This window comes from Thunnus albacares, chromosome 13, assembly GCF_914725855.1.
Source record: "Thunnus albacares chromosome 13, fThuAlb1.1, whole genome shotgun sequence".
NCBI classification, from domain to species: domain Eukaryota; kingdom Metazoa; phylum Chordata; class Actinopteri; order Scombriformes; family Scombridae; genus Thunnus; species Thunnus albacares.
Genome location: NC_058118.1, coordinates 3,751,745 through 3,774,992, shown reverse-complemented (window position 1 = coordinate 3,774,992; position 23,248 = coordinate 3,751,745). Strand labels below are relative to the sequence as shown.

Sequence of the window (23,248 nt, the reverse complement as noted above, 5' to 3'; positions counted from 1 at the left end):
ATAGATGAGGAGACAAGCATGAAGCTGCGTGCACTGGCACAGCTAGCATCTGCTTAGCAGAGAACACATAACAGTCATATGGACAGCTGTGCTAAGAGAGGCTGCTGGCAGGTGTCATCTCTGACAGCTCCATATTTACAACCCAACTATTTTGTGCATGTTAACAAACAGACCTCAGTTGGATGTGGTCTCTTTAGTAATTCTGACTGATGGCTCACATTCCAGAGATGCATCATTTGCAACTGTTCAAATTTTTGCCTTTTATTGCTAATATTATTTAAAAACATAATTCAGTTGTACAAATCTGTTATTTTATCCTTGAGTCCAAATACCAACACAACATAACTGAGTTAACTGTAAAGATTAATTTGATTTAATGTTTTCCCTTCAGATGTAACACACATTCATTCCATATTCCTTAATAAGTCTATCTTTTTGGTTCTTTTTCAATAATATTGATTTTGTTGTTTTTAAATGATTTAACTCCTCAGTTCTCTAAGGACCAGTCATCACCCTTACATAACATACACGACTCTATTTGATTCAACTCAAATAGAGGGCACTTCAGGATTCATATCCCCTGACTCTCTTCCATGTTTTTCTGTAAATCTTCCCATAAAGGTTTTATCACAGAGCAAACCCACCGAGCATGATCATGTGTTCTCTTTTATACCTCCACCACCTGCTGACCTCAGTTAGTCCCATTCTTTGTCCTCTTACAGGTGGATAGAAAACTGTAAACTACCTTATATAAAATACCTTTTGTTTCTTTATGTATATATTTTTCAAACTCCCCTTTTCCCTAATTTCGAATGTTAATGCAGTTTGCATAAAATCAGGTAGTGCAAAATATTTCTTATCTCTAAATATCACTAAGCTCCAGGTGGTATTGAATTTCCATCTGCTCATCAGACAAATATACCTTGTTAACAAGTCATGGACGGAGATTCTAGTCATCTCTGCGTTACGCCTTATGGATCGATGCTTTTTATCTGCTGCATGGTTTTTTTCCCTTTGTTTTATAAAACAGAATCTGTAGGGGTTAGAATGTGGCTCTATTTCAGGCTATGGTAAATTACTGCTATCATACTTAGAATGTTTAGCTGACTGTAATTTCAAAGGTCATCTTACTGTACCAATTTCAGTCTTTGCAAGCAGCAACTGATCCATTTTTGACACTATTTTGACATATTTTGTTTTGTTGACATGATCTCTTTGATTCAGGCATAAAGTATCATCTCAGCAACTCTTTTGATGGCCCATAACTTAACATGTAGTCATTGTTTTTGTTCCCCCTCTTCTCCCCCTACCTTTGGCGTAAGTTGTTGAACCTAAATTTGGGCACTGTTCAGGAGGTGAATCTAAGTTCCAAGTATTCTTGGGAGGAAACAATGCAACAGCTAATTTGCAACATGGCAAACATCACGATCAATAAAGTAATATGTTTGGATAAGAACTGCAAGGAGGTTTGTTGTAAAACAATATGTCCTTATTCACCTAGTATATGTGACTGTGAAACAAAATCCTACCTAACAGCACATAAAAATGACAATTTATGCTCCAGTATGTGAAGCGATGAAGCCATTTCAATGACGTTTATCCAAAATGTTCTGGTTTGTAGAACACAGTGGAAACATAAGACTGAACCAAGAACCAAAGTCTTACAGGCTCCTCAAAGTTCACGTTATGGGAAGCTCCAGGTTACGGGTTTCCATAATGAAAAGGAGTTTGTAGGGAGTTACAGACCTTTCTCATATTCATATGTATGACAAGATAATGTATATGCATAGTTTTGAGCATTACATATGTCAGTGTAATGGACAGACCATCCTGTGGCAGAGTTTCATCTACTGAGCTTATAACACCAGAAGACCATATAAAAATGTGATGTAGCACATCAGCTAGCCAGGTGTAGTGAGGTCTAGTTGCAGGTTGGAGGGAGTCTCCATCAGAAACAATGGTCATAATGTTGAGTGCTATTGAAACTCTGCCTGGCAGGACCTGCTGTTGGCTTTCTCAGCATCAGTCTCGCTTCTACATGTTTGTTACATCTCTGTCGCCTCTCTTACACAACTGCATTGGTAATGCTTTCTGCTCTATTTTACTGGGTTCAGCTTATTAGGTGAAATCTGCAACTGTTTGTTCAGATTTCAGTTCTTTCACAATAGCAAGCACAACAGCTGAGACGGAAGGTATTTACATGCTTCAAAAGTCCACTAAACAGATATTGTCTGAGCAATGTCATGGTGCCAGTGAAGAGAGAAAAACACATGGAAGCGTTTTTGTTCCCATTAAAGCAGGCTTGATTTAAAGACAGTTGTTAATGGAGGGGCAGCGGTAAGTAAAGCTTTCACGGAACAACAATGTCCTTTTCTGTGGCTGCGTTTCTTTTCGGAGAGACAAACTAGTATGACAGCAAATGACCTAATTACCTCTCAGTTGTTCAGTATCCGCCCTGAGAACACAGTAATGTTTTACACTGGCTGTGCAACCAAAAGCCATTCTCCTGCAGAAGCTATAAAAACAAACCTTCGAAACAAAGCCGTAGAAGCAGATATTAGAAAAGGCTTTCTCCGATTTTGCAGGACAGGTTTATGAGTTTGGACTTATACTTTAGGAAATGAAGAAAAGCAACGACCGACTGTGACTGACGAGACAAGAGTGATTGTTGAACTTTGCTGTAAGAGATGCAGGCCAAGACAAACATTACAAAACATGACATTCTCTGGAATTTTACTGCAATAATAACACTTCTTCAACTTCCCTTCAGTTTTTAATAGCATTCAGATCCATGTCCTTGCACAATGGCTGCTGTCAGATTCTAACAATAATCTTAATATATAATAGAGAGCATTTGAGTGAATTGTACTCTGTCTAGTAAACTCTCATCTTCTGCAAAGTCCACTGTCAGAGTAATCATAAAGATAGTTTTTTGAAGATAGGAGTTTGGCTGTTGGACTCAGTGATAGTCAGTGATGTGAAACAGAGTGGTTGGTGTGATCAGACTTTCCTATAACTGAAAGTTTCTAAGACCAAAGAGATGTTCCCAGGAGGTCTACTTCTCTTGTTCCAACTATCATTGAAGGGGAGTCCAGCGGTACGAGTATCTGCACTGATTTCATTATCAAACTGATAAACCAAGATTGCTCTTCAGGTTAGACATTCCAGTGTCTGTCACAGGTGATGCATACTTTATCAAGTCAGTTTTAGCATTTTCTATCACCCCTTGGTTTGGTAAGTGACACTGACAACAATTAATCTGTGTTCTTCCTTGTATTTATTGCTGTTTTTTTAATTAATTGCTGTACTGTTCTGTATTTATTATTACTGACTGCTGTATATAAGCCAAATTGCCCCTCAGGGACTTTAAAGCTTTATTCTATTCTACTCTAAAGTGGTGCGCATGTGTTTTAATAATGCATGATGGTGGGAAAAACCATCTCAAAAGCGCCTTCACATGTGCAGCTGCATCCAGAAATCGTCTGGAAATGTTTTATGTTCGTGGTCATGTGTTGACAGGAGCATCAATATTTTCAAACAGCTAATTTAACAATATCCATGCTATTACTGAGTCTTCCTTTGTGATAGAAGCTGTAAGACTCCAGGGTCCGGGACTATAAAAAAAAAAAGGCTCAGAAGTGTTTCTGTCACTTTCATGTTAACTTTCAAGTGAAAAGCTACAAGGGAGTCTGGGATGAAACATTCATTTCTCTGATTCTTTGGCAATAGTTGATTGGAACAGAATGGTGAAAGGTTTGAAAACTCGTAAATTGTGTTGAGGTTTAAACAGACGGTAACAGGCAGCCAGAGGAGCTTATATGCCATTTTTAAAACATGAAATCAGGCCTCGCGTGGGGCAACTTTTACACAACATCTGGCCTCACTTCAGCATATTCAGGATAACCATGTATGACTGAAAAAGGTCAGTAGCTCATAACATAAAGAGGGAAACAAACTAATGCTGCTAGGAAAGATAGTACACAATATATAAAAGGGGCTACAATTCCACATAGAGGATTATTACCACCAGAGGGTGACATGACATTCATCATTCCTTCTGCAGACAATGTCCATGTCATTACAATTGATAAACTGTATATCTCAGTAGTCTACCGCTCAAAAGATGAACACAGTACCGACATGTACAGCTCTTTATATGAATTTTGCAGGAAGACACATGTCGTATTGTGAGAATGAAATGCTTAGACATATCTAGCCATTAGTGCCAAGTCCTCAACAGTCTACTGTACATCTGCTGACAGAGCACTTAGAAATTATGGATGGCATTTCAAAATAAGCGAGCGAGCGAGCGAGGGAAGCGCACTGCAGGTTGGCTCCCAGCTGCATAATAACAGGACTGTAGAACTAACATTTTTTTTTTTTTTTTTTTTTTTTTTTTTTAACATTCTGAAGTTGGTAATTGCAGAAACATTTTCAGTGGAGTATAAGAAAATAAATACAAAGATCAGTGCTTGCTCGACATAACAGTTTCTCTATTTATGGAAATAGCAGTATAAGCCAGCGAGTGCTTCTGCTTTTAGGCGGTAGTTTTTTTTCCAAATTACAACTTATGATGAGATCCGACCGTGCACCCAAACAGACATGGCATACGGACAGGTTGTCAACCATTCTAGGCCTTGTCACAGCCTGAAGAAACGCTTTTTGCGATGCATGCCACACGCCACATTCTAATTTGATTTCACTTCAACCTGCTCTGCACCAGCACACGTTGTCCCTGCAGCCACAGCGAAGCCTAACAGTGAAGGTGGCTGCAGTCTTACCAGTCCTGAGCAAACTGGATCTTTATAAAAACCATAAGCATTGAAATAATGAAGTGAGCAGATGTTGTCTTTCACAGAATATAACACTAAATATGAAAGAATAAGCAATTATGGAAGTTAAAACTGTACATTGTGTGGAAACAATGAAAAAATAGACATAAAGACCCCAAGAAAGATCACCATGACAACTAGACAAAGCACTGTTTATAATTATAAAGTCAGAACTTTCCGGGCTTCTGATCCCCCTGTCCTCCAGCTGTATATGGTCAGATTGAAAACAAATACACATAAATGGGTGGTCTGAGCTGTCTTCTTGTTTACATCATTGTAAGAGGAGGGTCATTAAATTCCTCAAAGCAAGAGAAATCCCATCCATAGCGCTCATTTTCCAAAGACAGCAAGTAAGAGACAGAGTTTAAGTTAAACAGTCAAACAAAAGCTTTCTGCAGAGAAAAAAAAAGCTCAATCCAACAGCCATATATTGGACAGAAGCAATTTAAGTGAGTCCTGCAGGTACACAAGGACAGCAAGGAAGCTTTGCTTTGATAACTGCAGAGCAGCAGTAGAAAAGTCAAAAGAGAAGATGAAAAGAACAAAATGCCACAGTCAAAAAGACAGAAAGACATTTAATACTCACAGCTGTTTGGTTTTCACTCGTTCCTTGTTTTAGTTCCTACACTTTGCTTCCGTTCATGCCGTAGAGCTTCGCACTCAAGAGTTTGCCCCTCCTTAACACTGCAACACCTGTCCCCAGTTTCTATTTCTCTGTGCGAGCGTGTTTCTAGAGAATGTACATCCCGTCTCGCATGGTCCTGTTTCGCCAGTCCAGAACAAAATTTCCCCTCAGCAGGACGTAAATGTCAGCTCTCCACTTTCCTTCACATACAGTGTAAGCTCTCCCAGTGAGGGAGTCACAGACAGGGAGGGAGGCAGTAATATTAGCAGCGGCACTGTTGGAGGATGAGAGGTGGTGGTATGTTGGATTCCATAACTGGACAGCTTTCATCTCCTCCATTTTGCCCTCTCTCCCATCCCTCCATTGTGATGCCCCATCCTGATTCTCTTGCTTTCTTTCTCTTGTTGGCTTCCTTTCTCTGATGGCTAGCACCCAACAGAACTTTGTTAACACCCAATTTAATTAGCAGCAGGAAATAATGGGAGGTGGGAACACCCAATTGTTGTTTTTTTTTTGCTATTTTCTTTCAGTCTTGTTCCTCTTGCCGACCTCACCGTCTGCTTTCTCTGTCCCTCCGCCACATGCTATTCTCTCCCTTTTTCCTCCTCTCCCCTGTCTGACATGCTGGCTCACCCCTCCCCCCTTCTCTCCTCCTCTTCCTCCTCTCTGGTTGGTACATTCCCAGGACAAAGAGCGGGGATGGAGGGAGAGAGAGACAGCAGAAAGAAGCGGAGCAGAGAGAGAGAGAGAGAGAGAGAGAGAGAGAGAGAGAGGGCAGGAGGTAACAGAAGGAAAAGGGGGGGGGGGGGGGGGGGGGGGGAGAGCAGGAGAGCAGTTTTCACATGTGCAGTCCTCTCTCTGCTGTCCTCTTTCACAGTGGCATTTTACTCAACTGAGGAAATCTGCAGCTCTTGTGAGTAGGATATAAATAAAGAGTCAAAGGACAGATCTATCTAAACGCATCCTCAAAGCATTGATTATGTCAGTGACTGATCTTTGCAGATGCAACAAAAACAGAAAGCCTCTTAAACTCTAGGGGACCAACCACTGCATTTAAAAACCCACCCCACAATAAATCAGACATGGAGTGTGGTAGTTTGTAGTCCACCACACTTGCAAAGTAGAAATAGAGTCACCAAAAATATAACCGGAACTTTCCCTTTGCTGAACAGCCTGCTCTCAGGTTGCAGCCAAATAGCTCAAACAAAAAAAAAAAAAGAAGACAAAAACTGTAGGTTGCATCGGCTGTGATGACTTCATATGTGCCATCCAAATATGAGATGGATTAAAAAGACCCATGGCTGGACAGGAGAGTGGTAATACAAGCAAACAACCCGCCTCGCTGAGGAAGACATGTGGGAGCCAGGAGCTGCATACAACCTGCAGTACTCACTAAATCTCTCCCTGTGGTGCTTGAAAAACAAGTGGTGTGTGTGTGTGTGTGTGTGTGTGTGTGTGTGTGTGTGTGTGTGTGTGTGTTCAGGAAAAGAAATATTACAATAACAGGACACAAGATCAAACTTCCACATATTTCAAATAAATTCAGATTGAAACATTGCAAACATCATTTACTTACTTGCATTGCTGCAACCTTCATTCCTGAAATGACTACGTGATCAAAACACCTGCTACTGAACATTAACAGGGGAAAAGCAACAAAGTGTCAATCTGCTAACAGTCACCGCTCGGCCAAAATTGTTCCAGCTTTCCAGGAAAAGCAAAGAGCCCCTCTCAGTGCACTGGGATGTCTGGTTTAACTGGCTGCTGCCGGAGCATTTAATCATTCTCCACTACAAGTCTGCTTATGTTTATCAAATAATAATCCAATGATGACCCAGTTCATCATTCTGCTCTGCTCTGCTGGTGAAAGGTTGGACCACATGCAGGGAGGTCAGATGTTGTCCAGGAAATGTAACCACAGCTGAAGTTCTGCTCTAACTGATGCAAAAAGAAAAAGAAATCCCAACAAATATCCTCCATATATTATTTTTCTCTACAAAACTTACAATGCAGATTATAATGTATAAATATGATGTGCTGTATTCTGCTGAAACTAAAAACACAAAGCAAAGTGTCTTCCCTCACCGCACACATTTATACACCACAGATTAGCTTTACATGGAATTGAGGTGTTTTCTATTTTTGGAGACAGGAGAATAGTTTTTTTCCCCCTTATTTCTGTGTAAGATTCATCAGTTAGACATTTTCAACATTTGTGACTGAAGATCACTCAGGTTGTGCTGCAGTGCTGAAGTCCTACAATCAGACCCGTGATGAACTTGAATCCCAAATCGGATGACTTCTGACTTCCATATCTGAGGACTGCAATGTTTTCTTTGGAAATGATCACACTGTGCATGGCAGCTACTACTAACCCACTAGTTACTTGACATGCTAGCAGCTCTATGAGGCTGTGCTTTCATCTGCATGCTAACATGCTCATAGTGAAAATACAGATTCAGATTCAGCAGGTTTAATATCTACCATTGTCATCATCTTGGTTTAGCATGCTAACATTTGCTAATTAGCCCTAAACACAATGTAGAGCTGAGGCTGATGGGGATGTGTTTAGCTTTGCAGGTTAAAAGTTTGACTTGATGATGGTGTTAGAGGACAAGTCCAAGGATGTCTCATATCATTAGGATTCATCATCTGGGAAGCATGAATGTCTGTATGAAATGTTGTGCCAAACCATCCATCATATATTTCTGTCTGTACCAAAGTAGTGGACTGACAGAATGACAGCCATTCATAGAGACACACTGCTGGTGTGGCTAATAAAAATGAACTCAGTAGTCTGTGCCAGCACGAGTACCAGGAGAACTACCAGGGGCTGATGACCTTTCTGTCCTCATTTAAGGCTGCTGACTATGGAAGATTTGTCAGTAAATGATTTCAAAACCCAAGTTACACAGTGCTTCACACCAGGCAGCACATTTAAATAAACACATTATAAAAACTTTAGATTTCATTTTCATGAGAATCTTATCAGACCAACATGACTCAACACCAAAGAACAACAGCTGCATTAACAACTTTACTATCTATAAACTAAAGTGGAACTACTGAGTACTTGAAAGCTTGTGGACTTTGTACAGATTCTTCAGAGTTAGTGGATGAGATGACTCAATGTTTATCTGCCACAACAAAACAAAAGTCCATGATACTTCTAATCCTGTTAATGAATTATCAGTGGGTGTTTTTGTCCTGTAGTGTACTAAAGGCACACATTCACTGTTATTTATTTCTAATGTGACGTACAGTTGTTGTTTTTTTAATTTGAAATATATTCTATTATGGGAAAAGAGAATTCAATTCATTAGCCAGACTCTGACAGCATGACATGAGTTCAAGAATATGAGAACTTGAAATCAAGGTTATGTACAGCTGCTCTGCTATACAGTATTACACTCATTAAGACCAACATAAGTCGAAGCCTCTCATTAATGTGTTATTTTCAAAACTGTGGGGGTGGAAGTTGCAGAAAATAGGAGAGTAATGCAGCGATTAAAAATAATGGCTGGTCTCTCATGACACTATTTTCACACCGTTATTTTTGTCAGACTGCAGAACTAGAGGGGTTTTTTGAGTGCGAGGCTGCCTGCGGGGCTTTGCTGCAGTACTTCAGGAGAAGTGTGAAGGAGCTACGTCTGAAATCATTACTAAAGCTATAAAAACGGCTCTAGTATGAGACTGAGGACTATACGCAGAGAGAGAGAGAGATCGCTGTGAGGGGATGAGATCATGACTTGGAGCAGGTTCACCAAACACATCTCGTTATGAGAAACGTTTGCTTACTGTAAAGATCCGTCCACACACAAACACACAGAAGTACAATCAAGAGAGGGAGTGACCTGATGCAGAATAGCCGTCAGATGATAGAGCCCACTGAGGCTAAAAATGGATTTCCACCTCTGTGCGGAGAGTATATCTCCAATATGTGCATCCTACTCATTCAGGCCACTCTGCACACTGCTGATATCTCACCTCGCCGTTATCTGTGGCCCATTACAATCACACCCCAGTGTGTTAGATAATGCACAGAAAAGAGCACTATTCACAAACACAGGTGGTGATGCAGGAGCTAAATTAGCTGTATCCTTTCAAGACACTTCATCTAATTTTACAGAATGATTGGAATGTAGAAAACATGTTGATGTGAAGGGGATATAGCAATTTTGTCTTCTCTATCCCAGTTTCATTTTCATGAGGCCAGAGAGGGGTAAGACGTTCCAAACATGCTTTCAGTGCTCCTGGAGTGAAGCAGTTTACTTCAGCAGCCAGCTCAGCAGTTAAAATGTTCCCACGTCCCAGGCATTTCCCCACTGGAGGCCCCCCCCCCTCTGCCCCCCTGCCCCCCCACCCCCCAAGTCAGGTAGGAGAAAACAGGAGGGTTTGTCAAGTGTGAAGTAGGAAAGTAAAATAAATCAGTCTAGTCTAGCCGCAAATGCCATAACAAGAGAGAGTGTGTGGAACGGAGTCTGGGCCGGTAATGTTTCTTGCTGACTGGCTGGATGTCAGTTTAGTGGACAAATTACTAACAGTCAAGGGGAACATGAACATCACTCTGAGTGAGTATGTACATCTGTATACGGCCTTAAGACAACCATATGTTTAGAACATACATACAGTTTTCACATATGCTGAAATAGTGGGTGCTGGATGGGGATTTCCCTGGAAAAAATCCTCCAAGAAGTGATTTGTTTTATATTTGCAGCTTAGTTGGAGGTCTAAGAACCGCCATGGAACACAGACAATGTAAGTAATAAATATTCTCATTATTAAACCCTGTCTATTCATCTGTGAATATATTGTTCTATTCATAGCAACAAAAGCTTTCACACAGTATCTCATTTGTGTCCATTAAACATTTTTTTGGACATTTTTTAAACTGTGAATGATGAGCGTTTGCAGTGGTTTACAGCTGCATACATACAGTATACGTTCAATGAAAAAGGCAGAGAAAAGAGTTTAACTTTGAACTGCTCTATAATATTTTCAGTTATTAACACTGAAGATTTGTAAGTGATTTTAGGCGCCTGTGTCATTTTTCTTGTAATTTGGTTTCCTGGCAGCTTTAGAATTTGGTTGATGAAGTTGTTGATGTATAGCTTAGTTTGTGCTAAAAAAAAATGGATACTAAGCATGTGATGACAAAAATGAATGAATAGAAAGTAAGTAAAAATAAACCTGGACTCAAAGGCAATGCACTTGTTGTTAATCACAATGACTAATAGGAAGTGCAGTGCAACACAGCAGAGATGTTGCTCCCTGAAAGTCTTCAATATTACCACTTGAAAGCTCAAGTCTTTCAAGAGTAGCAGAAATGAACTGCTAATACAGTGCACTCCAAGTTCCAAGATCAATCTAAGAGGTTGCAAGATTATTTGTTAGTTAGAAAGAAAAGAGAAAAAAGGGGGTGGGGGCATCTCTGCTACACAATTTATGACTTATAAAACTATTCTGTTTTTTGCTTTTTCATTAGTTCTACAGGTCTCTACAAACTATTGAAACAGTCTGAGAATGCAACATCACATTCTCCACAACCTACCAGATTTCATTCATCAATGTTTGGATCCAAATCCAAACAGCACAACCTTGACAATTTTGAAAATGAAAACAACTTTTCAATACAAAAACAGAAAATTGTATTAAAAGTCTTGTTACAATTTGCCAAGATTTCTACCACTGGCATCATATTTTCAACCCAACCCTTCCACAATGTTGTCCTCCGATAACAACCGTAAGAGACAAAGAGAAAGAGAGACAGAGAGGTTATGTGTGTGTGTGTCTGCTCTTTTGTTTCCTCTAACAAGGGCAGAATGAATCTAACCGTTACATCATCCTCTGCTCACAAGGAGTGGTGAGAGGACCTCTGCGAGAACATGTGACAGAGGATTTGACATCATCTGTTTGCAGGCCACAGCTCTGAGTTCGCTTTGTCCAGACAGACATTGGAGCATGTATAATTATACAATTAAAACCAATCTAATGTTTGATCTTTGGTTTAACTTCTGCAAAAAAAAATGCACATTGTTGTCTTGAGTATTCTCTGGATCCTTGTTGTTTGCCACCCTGCGCCTTTAAAGAACAGCCTGGCTCGGTGTGTGCTGGGCTGGCCAGTGCTGTCTTCAGTGTTGTGCTGCAGTTGATGGATTGGGTCCCACTGGGGGAGGGAATTCATCTCTATGCATCGCTCCTGGTCCTTTGTGAGTGAAGGGGGTGAGTGGGCAGTAGGAGCATACTGTGTCATGATGCTCAGCTAGCAGGAGCAGACACAGGAAAGTGATGGAGGGATGGATGGATGGATGGATGCGTAGATAGATAGATAGATGGGTAAGAGCACGGACAAAATGATGAGCAGCACCCTTCGTTCTCCCCCTCCAGACTGCTTCTGTCAAGTCAGAGTCCGAAGGTAGAGCCAGCTGAGACACATCAGCCGTACACACAGTGAGTTGGCCTAAAGAATGGCTGAGAGGGGTGTCAGTCTTCATCACACGCGTGACCGCACACATACAGACAGGCTACTGCTCTCATTCACCCGCAAACAGAAATCACACCCTTTATAAGTGCATGCTCTGTTGTCGAGATGAGAGAGGGGGCACTCCTTCACAGCTGTTAAACTCAGATTGATTACCGTGATTATTGTCGGAGGCTGGATACACCACACTCTTCTCTTGTCTTTGTCTTTCTCTCACACACACACACACACACACACACACACACACACAAGCAAACACATTGTGTGTGTCTGTGTGTGTGTGTGTGTGTGAACATCCATATCTTTAAAATTTGCATAATGCGGTTTATGGGGTAGTAAAATTCTCAAATTTTGATTCATATCACTTTCATTGGTACATGATATTTCCCGTGTACACAGCCATTAAATGTCTGGTCTCTGACTGTCTGTATGAGGAGAGAGAGCTTTTGTGTAGAAGGACTACCTATCAGGCTGTGACCTTAGCACCACAATAGAAGCTCTGAAAACAGAAACAAACAGCAGGGACATGATAGATGGTGAATGTCAGTTTAATGATACACTAAGAAAACTGCACACTGCTAAAGTATGCATTGAGACATGACTTTATGATTAAATAGGTAATGTAGCCAATATATTGCATCTTTAAAAATCTCTAAATAACTTAAAATGCTGGTAATCATCATAGAGTTTTCAGTAGTTGAGAGCTGTGACCTGAGTTTCTGGACAGAACCGGCTTGTGTGGTTTTGAACTCCATTAATAGTAAAACGTGTAAGAGCCTGAACCTCATTGTGGTCTATGTGCGACAAGGCGGGACAAAATGTTAGGTTGCAGATAAACCATATGGAAGAGCAGGCCTGACTGGCACAGTGGGATAGTAGTATTGAAGTCAATAAAGTTGTTTTCCCGGTGTCTGACTGCTGACTGGATCGTGCAGTCAGTGGCCTGCAGGGCTGGGAGAGGGCTGAGGGGAGAAGAGTGGAATAGAGGGAAGCTGGAGGCCATTCAAGAGAGACATCAAGTAGGGTAGAGGCCGTGGAGGTCAGGAGGATATACAGTATGCACTAAAAAAAAAAATACTGTTAAAAAGGGAGAAGGAGGTGAAGTGAGGTTTTTAAAAAAAAGTGGCTACTTTATTAGATACACATGTTTGTTAAGGCATACAGCCATTTCCCTTCAACAACAAACTGTGTGGCTGCAACTCGATAGAAAAAGTATGTGGACTGGGTCAACAGGTTTATTGTTTTATTTTATTGTTTGATTTTTTTTTGTTATTGTTGTTGCCAAGAACTGTAACGGTTCCATCATAAATATCATAAATACCTCCCCTCCTGCATTTTTATACAGTATGGAGAATGATGCAGTAAACCAACACATAGAAAAATTGCAGTCCGCAGTAGTTCTACGAGCTGGCATCTAGCCAGCAAACAACAGTGAGTTACAAGTCTTTTTTCTTTTTTTGGTCTACTCCTCCTCTCGTACCGTTGCTCGAATATAGCATACCGTTGCTCCAATCTAGGATACCGTTGCTCCAATCTAGCAATGTCTTCCAGCATGAGCAGCATCTAGCATCATGCTGGAAGACATTGCTAGGGCTTACTCACAGGCAAGCAAGCACTTGGTACCTGCATTAGTCGAATGGAAGAGCTCTGCTTCCTTCAGTCCCCGGGGAGAAATCAATTCATTGGCCAAAGCAGCATTTAGCTAAAGTAGATAGCTAGCCCAAGTGTGCAGCACTCAGTGATCCCAGTGAGCTAGCGTTAGCTTGGGTCCAAGGTAGTGAGGCGTGTTTCTAGAGCGTGGAAGGCAACAACCCACACACCTTATTTGGAAGGTCCTGACTCCAAACAGAAAAGATGGCGCCGACCAGGAGCTGCAACTCTGGGCAACCAATGGGTGACATCACATTTTGCTATGTCAGCAGTTGCTTAACGTATTGATCAATACCATACACCTTGAAAGAGCAAGGTTCTGGCTATGGGACAGTCTTGCAGTTTATTACGATCTGGCAGCCTCATAATTTCTGTAGTCCCTGCATTTTTTTTTTTACCATTTTTAAAGTTTTGTGAAAAGTGTTTGTGCATGTGCATGTGTGTGCACATATGTGAGTGTGTGATTGTGTGTGTGGTGTGTGTTTGGAGGTGGGACAGGACGGCAGGGTTTTTGATCTTTGTTATACACTATATTGTTGTGTTACATTCTTTTACTCTACAAGCTATCAGTGTCATTTCAGTGTCATGTCATTTATTACCTTTTTGTTAATAAAACATATTTGAAACAGACAGAACTACGTATGAGCAGCATGAATCTGTGGATCCATTGTGTGTTGTGTCAGTGGTTCAGACTGGTGGTGGTATAACTGTGTTTTCCTGGTGTATGTTAGGCCTCTCAGCACCACACTGCACCTAAGCTTTGATGATGACCATCTGTGTCCCTTCATGCTCGGTCCAACTTTTTCAAAAGCATACTTCTGGAGGACTCATGTGTAATGCACAAAGCATTCATCCTCCAATGGAGGTCACAGAGACACAACAGTGAATCCAGTTCACTCAAGTGGCCTCTACCTCCTCCAGATTTCAAGCTAATGACTCATCTTCAGGGACAAGATAGTAGAGACAATATGTAGCCTTGCATGGCAGACAGATCTGCAGAGACCTAAATCCAATCCCTCTGGATTGTTTCCAGCTTTGTTGTACGGATTTAAGCTGCTCTGAACGTGTTAGATAGACCCCATCAAAACCACTAAATCAACAATAACTTTTATCAAATTTTAATAGCTTTCAAAGCTCCCATGCAGAAGTTTTGACATTCAATATGCAACAGTGCCAAAATCAGTAGAGACTTCCACAGCTGTCTGTAGTACGATTACCTAAACATCTTCATTAGTACAAAAGCCTTTCCAAAGCACTTTAGTCATAATATACTGTGATTTCTTTCTTTTTTTTAACTGACTATTCACTGTTCAGCATGTTACTGATGTAGAATGACCTCTAGCATTGGATAGACACTCCTCTCACACAAGATGCATAAAACAGCCTGCAGCGAGCTGGACTAAAAGAACAGCAAAGGCTAGCTCACCCCGATGAGAGCAGCAGAGGAAATGCATCAGGAAATACAGAGCCGACACATGTTACAGCCATCACTCTTTCAAAGAAGCTTGTTTTCTGCATACTGATCAACATTTGTCAAGTCATTTATAAATCTATGCAATTATAGAAGGCCTTATTGTAGTTGATGTCACAGATGAAGTAGAACGGGTGAGCTTTATCATTGCTCATTAAGTAAAAATGTTTGATAAATACAAACTCTCTGGTTGGTATGGACAGGTCATACACACATATTTAGAAGTACATGCTTTGATAAATGAGGCTCCTGGTACAGATATTTCTGCCAAGTCTACTGTGCTGCTGGACTAATCACCCCCGTCAACACAGGAAACAGTTTCTGAACAGCTATGTGAGATTTCAGAATTTTAGAATTACGAGTAGTTAGAGTAGTTCATCTCCCACAGGCACAAAGATGAGCTTAATTCTTACACTCGGCTGGCGGCTTGATTGTACAATCATGTCTGATGGCACAGCTTTATCATTAAGTTGTTATATTCCTTCAAGAGGCTCTATCTGCAGATGGGCGACAAATTAAAGGAAAAACTGGTCCAGGTCTGAATGCTTGACCCCTACAGTGAGGGGGTCTGAGGGCTCTGTTATGCTTTGGGGGGCATTTAACTGGCATGGTTTGGGTCCACTTATCCCCTTAGAGGGAAGAGTCACTGCAAATCAATACAAAGTTGTTGTGAGTGATCAGCTTTATCCTATGATGAAACATTTCTATCCTGATGGGAGTGGTCTCTTCCAGGATGACAATGCTCCAATTCACAAGGCATGAGGGGTCACTGAATGGTTTGATGAGTATGAAAATGATGTGAATCATATGCTATGACCTTCACAGTCACCAGATGTCAACCCAGTTGAACATCTATGGGAGATTTTGGACTGATGTGTTAGACAGCACTCTCCACCACCATCATCAAAACACCAGATGAGGAAATATCTTTTGGAAGAATGATGTTCATCCCTCAAGTAGAGTTCAGAGACTGTAGAATCAATGCCAAGGCACATTGAAGCTGTTCTGGCAGCACATGGTGGCCCAACACCTTACTGAGACACTTTATATTGGTTTTTCCTTTCATTTGTCACCTGTCTGTATATATGTGGTGGTGCAGAATGGAAACTGCAGGCCTGTCAGCTATAGTCATTATATCATTGTCACTGATGAAAATGATCATATTTCATTTTCATTCATTCTATTTGTTTTATATCATGTACAAAACACACACAAACACATACATAAGTGCATGTGATGCAACTGGCTGTGCTGACTCACTGACAGTGAGTGTGCGTATGACATTTAACACATGTCATTTGCAGACACTTTACCTCAAATCACCATGAAATTGCACGGCTGCATTTGCAGTTGAGTGGCCCCATTGGGAGCTGATCTCCTGTCAGATTTAGCAGCATACTCTACTCAGCTGGCAGGATGACAGTATGTTATTTGTCATAAGTATACAGCGACAGGTAAGCCTACAATATATGTTCAGACTGGAGTTTCAGTTAGAATCAAAAAATAGCTTACAACCAGTTTCATTGTTGCCAGTTAGATCAACATAAAACTGATAACTGACAAGTTACGCACTGCACGACCTGGATGATATCCAGACAGACTCACCTCAGTACAGGTGAGATGTGACAGCCTGCAGTAACTTATTAGCAACACCTTGGTTGCACAACTGACTGAAACAAACAAAACCAATCTGAAAGGATGCTGGCTTTGTTGGGTGTACGTACAGTATCTAAGATAATGCTTAATCAACAGAAAAAAAACACACAAAACATTACATTCCAATGAAGAAACTTCATACTCAACAGCAATTCAGAAATTTTTGCAACATTTGTTGAGTAACAAAAATCTAGAATCTGAATTGACTGAATTGTAAATGACTGAATTGCTGAACAAAAACAATCCCCTTTGCTGAAAGTACTGGAAGGTTACCAGTCAAATATGATCCAAAATACCAGTATCATGAGAAAAACCTGCCACGCAAGTGCTGCTCTGAATGCAGACACACTCTTCTTCGGGCCCTCTGTGACTAAGAGATCCTAATGTTTCCACAACAAAACTTTGCCTGACTCAAATTCTCCTTTGGCAAGGTTTTTTATTATGGAAATGAAAGAATATGTCAGTTTAGTTCCAACTAGAAGGCTCAATGCCAACCTGAGCCCAGGTCCTAACCCTGCCTCAGTCCAGCAACACTACACTTCAATATCTGTAAGGCTTGATGTAGAATGCAGAGCTCAGTGGAAAAATACTGCTGGATTTTTAACAACTCAACTTCACCAGGTGAAACTAAGCTCCCTATAACTGGTAGAGCCATAACAGATGACACTTGGCACAAATACAGACAATAACCGTCAGCGGATATGTGTATATGTGTATGCATCATTAAGTGTCTGAATATGTGGAGAAAACACAAAAAAATGACATCTTGTAGCACTGCAAACTTGGCTGACACAGTCAAAAAACCACAGTAATGAACGTAAACATTTAATTGGAGTAAACGCTCTCCGAATGCTAAATTAAGCAGCGATGTTTTCATTCATCTAAAAAATGTTTAAGTATTTATATCATGTCAGAATCGTTCGGGCCAAATAAACAGAATACGTTTGTGACCACTTCATTAAACAAGCAAACATGTTTGGTTGAGGCAGGATTATACAGAAAATATACTGATTGACACGGGGAACAAATACAGAGTAATTAATCCCATGACAAACAAACTGCTCGGGGTTCTCTTCAGTCAAGAGAAGAAGCGGGAGCCGTGATGAATGTTAAAACCATAGAGCAGCAAACAAAAAGGCAGTGCTACTTGAAAGCTATCTGAAAACCACAATGGGTGAGACAGTCATGCTGCTCTGTGCTGGCGAGACCAGCCGACACACACGCATGCTCACACACACACACACACGACTGGGATAACAAAAGCAGAACCGATCGATTAACTGCATAAAGACAATTAATATTAGCTGAGTCTCCTTTATGAATAAACACGGGTTCTGTAGTGTAACCTGAGTTATATCAACAAATATACTGCAGGTGAAGTGGAAGAGGGCTTGTTCTGCCCTCCTGATGCCAACGTGTGATAAATTTAGTGGACTGCTGACCCCTACTGGTTTCTTTACATAATGGCAAAGTACAGTCTGTATGATGACAAGAAGCCAAATCAGCAAGAAAAATCCTCATTTTGAACATTAATATACTATATTAATATATAACATATTGTTTTAAAGAAGCATGAACAGTCCTGCCAATCAAAAAATCACCATCCTCTCATTATCTACACCTGCGTATTCCTGTTCAGTATCACAAAGAAGTCGGTGCCTATCCCAGCATGCACTGGGTTAAAGGCAGATAAAGAACAACAGTACTGTGGATCCTTAATTGCTCTATTTTACACTGATTCAAAAATACTCCACTATAAACTACTCTAATTAGATCTACACTCAGACTCCAGACAGACTGTAATACAATAAACCCTTGACGGAGTTTGTTTTCAAATCTGTGAGCTAGACACACATTTTAGCTGTGGCGATTCTACTGAGGATTAGAATATTTAAGACATTCAATTTGCTTTTATCAAAGTTTTGAGAGAGGTATTTTGATGGTAAGGAAGAAGATTAAGAGATACAAAACATAAAAGGAAATGAAAAGCTATGATACAAAACAGATCTGTGAGAAAATTGCACTTAAGTGTCCATGAGTGTCAGTGAGGGAAAAGGTTGAGAGATGCATTTTGATGTCAGAAAGGCAGAGCAGCTGTTTGTTTGATTGGCAGGTAGGCTGGTGGTAGTAAAGACCTACAAGTTACTACAATAAATTCTACACTAATATCCTGAGTGAGCTGAAGTGTGTGAAGCTGGAGTGAATCAGGTCGTGCTGTAGCCGACGGGGGCTTTTATGGAGGATATCAAACGAATTTGAATCATCAACATCTTCATGATATAAACAGCATAAATTCTGCTTGGTGTCAATTGTAAGAGACATGTGAGTCAAACTTCTGTCTTTATGAATATCATCTTTCAGTTTCTTACTCCAAACCGCTGGGGAATAACTAGCGAGAACATAAGTGACGCCAAGTTCAAAGCATCGTCTACACCATGATTGACATCCATGTCCCTGTGATTTTAAAACCGCACTTTTGAAGAGAACACACTCCTCTGAGGACGAGTATTCCAGCCCCAGGTTCAATTCATCATCATTTGGTATAAATGTGAATAGACATGATGTGGTAAAGAAATTAGAGAGAAATCTTTAAGTTGTTTACCTGAATTGTGCCGAAGTCCACGTTTTCATAGTGGAAGTGAGCGCACTCTGCCAGTTTTGGGAAGTGGCCCTTGGTGAAGCAAAGTCTAAAAACGTCACACGCACAGAGAGTTTGGTTAGTACATCGTCCTCTGCTCGTGATAGCACCTTGAGTGTGTGTATGACCGTAAGAAGGAGAGTGCAGTGCAAACAGAGGGAGTGAAGGGAGGAGGAAGACACAGAAATAGACTCGGGGAATGAAAGGAACTCAAGCAGGAAACAGAGGCGATAAACAGCGAGTTAAGAATGATAAATACAGATGGAGAGAGGGAAGGAGAGAGGTGAGGTGGACTGGCGGAGGCAGGTGTGTGTGTGTGTGTGTGTGTGTGTGTGTGTGTTTGTGAAAGTGTCTACTCACTTCTTGACATTCTTGACCTTCATACTGGCCGTGCTGCTGCTGCATGAGCGCATGAGGGGCTCCGTCCTCAACTCGGGGATCTCTGCGCTCCTCGCCTGAAATTGACACACAGACATCAGCGTACAAACACATCTCTGCTACTGTTAGCTTCACACCAACATTCAAACAGCCAAAAAGCCTTTCAACTTGAAGTAGATTCAAGTGCACTGGTTGTAAACATCACTGACTGCTGACGAGAAAATGAAATGTCTTCTTGGTCTTTGTGTTTGGTGATGTGGAGGATGACTTGTACCCTGCGAAGGTGAAATGATTTGAATCCTACTGCTGTAATATGTGAAAGCCGTATTTATGAGCTGACCCATCAACTGCTGGTGGAATTAAAAATCATTTACTTAATAGTAACTTAATGGATTCCATTTTTCATGTTTTTGCAGCTTCTCTCCATCTCCATTATGACTGCTTTGCTCTTTTTCTATTCATTAAGATGAACCGGTTCAAAGCCTGACTAGCTGAGGTTGTGGTGCACTAGTGACCACACATGCAGGGAGTTAATGACTCCTAATAACACTGGATTTATATTTTGTTGTTGTTCTTTGTTAACAGGGAGATACCCACGGCACAGTTTTTGATGGGATTCTTTTAAATTGTAACACTAGATGCGTGTTCTAAACGTGATCCGACGCACATCAGTAAAAGCGTAGCCATAGCGTTTACAAAGCAGGGATACACTGACACTACTGTTTTCTCTCCTAATATACAATTCCCAATCTAATCTTTTTCCAAACTCTTTCTATCTCGCTGCATGGAACTGGTTGGGATCAGTCTTATGTAAGGTAACATGAGGCGAGGGATTATAATGGCACTAAGTTGGCAGCCTGCCTCGACTAATCACTGTAACTGATAGTGGAAACCCTGAATTTTATAATGACATTGACGAGGTGGATTGGTGATGTGGATGTGGATCGTCACTCCTGGCTGATATCCAGCGGATGTGATCTGTGCATCCCTACTCCAAGCTCCCCATTATGTATGTTGTGTTATTGAACATATAGACTTCAATTTGCAGTGTGTAATGCATAGATAGGCCTTTTTGTTTGAAACTGTTTTCAAACAAAATTAAATTTCGGTTGTAGCATATTTCTGTGTTTACTGGTATTGACTGGCAAATGCCTTTTTCACTGTGTTATAAAAGGAACAAATCTTGTTAGTTCATTAGAAGTGTGTCAGGAGTGACCTTGCAGATTCCAGTTGTGTACTACATGACATCATAAAGCTGTCACTAATCACATGGAGTCGTCTAAGCTTCAAGACTGATAAAAAAAAAAAAACACTGTCAATGACATTTCTGACATTCCAGTAGCATGAATAGCAACTCAAACCACTGCAGAAACAGTTCTTTGACATGAAATAAACTTGCTTTATGTTATCACAAGTTCAAATAAATAAGTGTTCATGTTAGGTCATCATGATGAGAGCTATATATCAGTTTATTACAGTGGTGGTCAAACCCACACTTCACACAGGGGTCCATGAATAATCAGCCCTGGTTGTTGGAGTATTTCTCAGCGAGGCCTCTTACTTGCTTCATTTAGCTTAAATTACAGTGAAAATAAAATGCAGCTGTGGTCAACTAAACATTCACAGAGCCTCGGGAGTCCGCTGATTTTATCAGTGGATGTATTCATTGTGGAATTTTCATTTCAGTGACTGCATGTTGGCCTTAATCTGACAGCAGGTTGTTGGAAGCCACCTAGGAAACAAAAAGAACTTGAAAAAGAAGAATAAGGAAAACAGATTAAGAGATACAAAACACATCTACAGGAAGGGAATTGAAAACATCTATAATGCAGAAAGGCTCTGTGAGAAAATTGCACCGAAGAGCCGCTGGCCAAGTGAGGTACAAATGAGATGAAGTCGAGTTGGCTGAGAGCTAAAAAAAAAAAAAAAAAAAAAAGTTCCCTGCATTCAGTTTTTTGACTCCACAGCCAGACGGTAAAGCTGACAGTAAAGGTGGTATGCAGATGAGGCGCTGCTTTTTAGGACGGCCGAGACAGTCGACAACCGGACGACGAGGAACAACAGTTGTTTAGACACAGACGTCATTTTGATTGTTGCTTGGCCACTTCACCAAAAACATGCCAGGGGTTCACAACTAGATGAAATATTGAACAAGTTTCTTTATACTTTCTAACAGTGAAAGAGAGCATATATACTGTGTGTGTGTGTGTGTGTGAATGATCATTAACAGGCACATTCTAAAAGCAAGTTTTGTTTTTCTGACTGTTCAATGTTGTAAATTAGTGTGAAAGCCAAGCAACTGCCTTCACATTTTTGCCTCAGTTGCTTCTATGAAAATCAATAAGCTATGACGTAACCGCCGTGTGTCATGTTAAATCTATAATTATTGAGAGAGATTGGACTGTTCATCTTATTATTACGTGGCAGGGATTTGAGAGTGTTTTGTTCTTTTATGCATGGCTCTGCAGTCCTGTGGCATATCATCTATCCTACACAGAGCAACAGGGCGTTGGTGTGACAGCTTACACTAAGTTGCTTAGCACTTCTCATCACCTCCTCGAACCGCCGGAGACATGCATAATGCATGCCACTTCAGTACAGAGTCCCCCTTGTATCAAATATTGAACAAAGAATAGCAGACATGCAGTATTAAAAGCCCCGCCTCTGTGATCAATATTCATTAGCCTGGTGAGATTGTTGTTTCTCTTTCTCTCTGTTGCCCGATCGAACTGAGCGCTTGCGATAGGGCTCCAACCACGCGCCGACCACGGGTGGCTCAGCATGTTACCATGGAGACGGCCTCATTTTCAACGTGCTGTTGATGCAAGAAGCGAGAACCGAACCAAAGACGGGAGGGAAAGGAAATAATGAATGATGCTGTCTGGTGAATGGAATCTAGCATGGAGGGATGGGCTGAAATAAACAGACGACGGTGTAGACAGAGACACAGATGGCAGGTAGATGACTATCTATGTAAAGAGTTGAATAGGGTGCCCTCAGGACGCCAAGAGTCATCTGCATTAATCATGAATGTGTGGTAGTGTTTCAGGAGTGGAGGAGACACTGTTTCGATAGGAGAGAGAAAGACATCAGATCAATCCGCTGGGTTTAAAACTGACACTGATAAAAAAAATCAGCAGGTAGCAAACAAGCTGCTGAGTGCAGCGTGGTGTTATCAGTGGATCTGACAGCTCAGGAATGATGAGAGCAGGACATTGATGGATGTATTCAAAGCAGTGACTCACATACATGTGCAAATGTGTGTCTATGCAAAAAAGAAAACATCACAAGGAATGCGTGTGTGTGTGTGTGTGTGTGTGTGTCTCACCATGGCACTGATGGTCTCCTCCCAGTCAGGTCTCTCTCTGGGATGAATGTGAGCCAGTTCGGGCACGATGTCGTCCTCCTCTGGGTGACGTCCAGGCCTCAGGCCCCTACAGCCAACACACACACACACACACACACACACACACACACAATTTCAATTAGAATATTTAGCTTCATGTGATACAAGTTC

At 41.0% G+C, this 23,248-nt stretch overlaps 1 protein-coding gene across 5 annotated transcripts in view; it reads right to left on the bottom strand.

Annotated features, from left to right (window-relative positions):
* arhgap32b (Rho GTPase activating protein 32b) overlaps window positions 1-23,248 on the bottom strand; it is a 108,231-nt gene that overhangs the window by 41,023 nt on the left and 43,960 nt on the right. For 4 of the 5 annotated variants that reach the window (XM_044370739.1, XM_044370740.1, XM_044370741.1 and 1 more), the window contains 3 exons: window positions 23,060-23,165; window positions 19,714-19,808; window positions 19,318-19,402 (listed from right to left, as the gene is read on the bottom strand). In XM_044370739.1, coding sequence (XP_044226674.1) covers window positions 19,318-19,402; window positions 19,714-19,808; window positions 23,060-23,165 — 286 coding nt within the window. Of the gene's footprint in view, window positions 1-5,418; window positions 6,051-19,317; window positions 19,403-19,713; window positions 19,809-23,059; window positions 23,166-23,248 lie in introns of those variants that run through there. The other variant, XM_044370743.1, reaches the window with a different exon arrangement.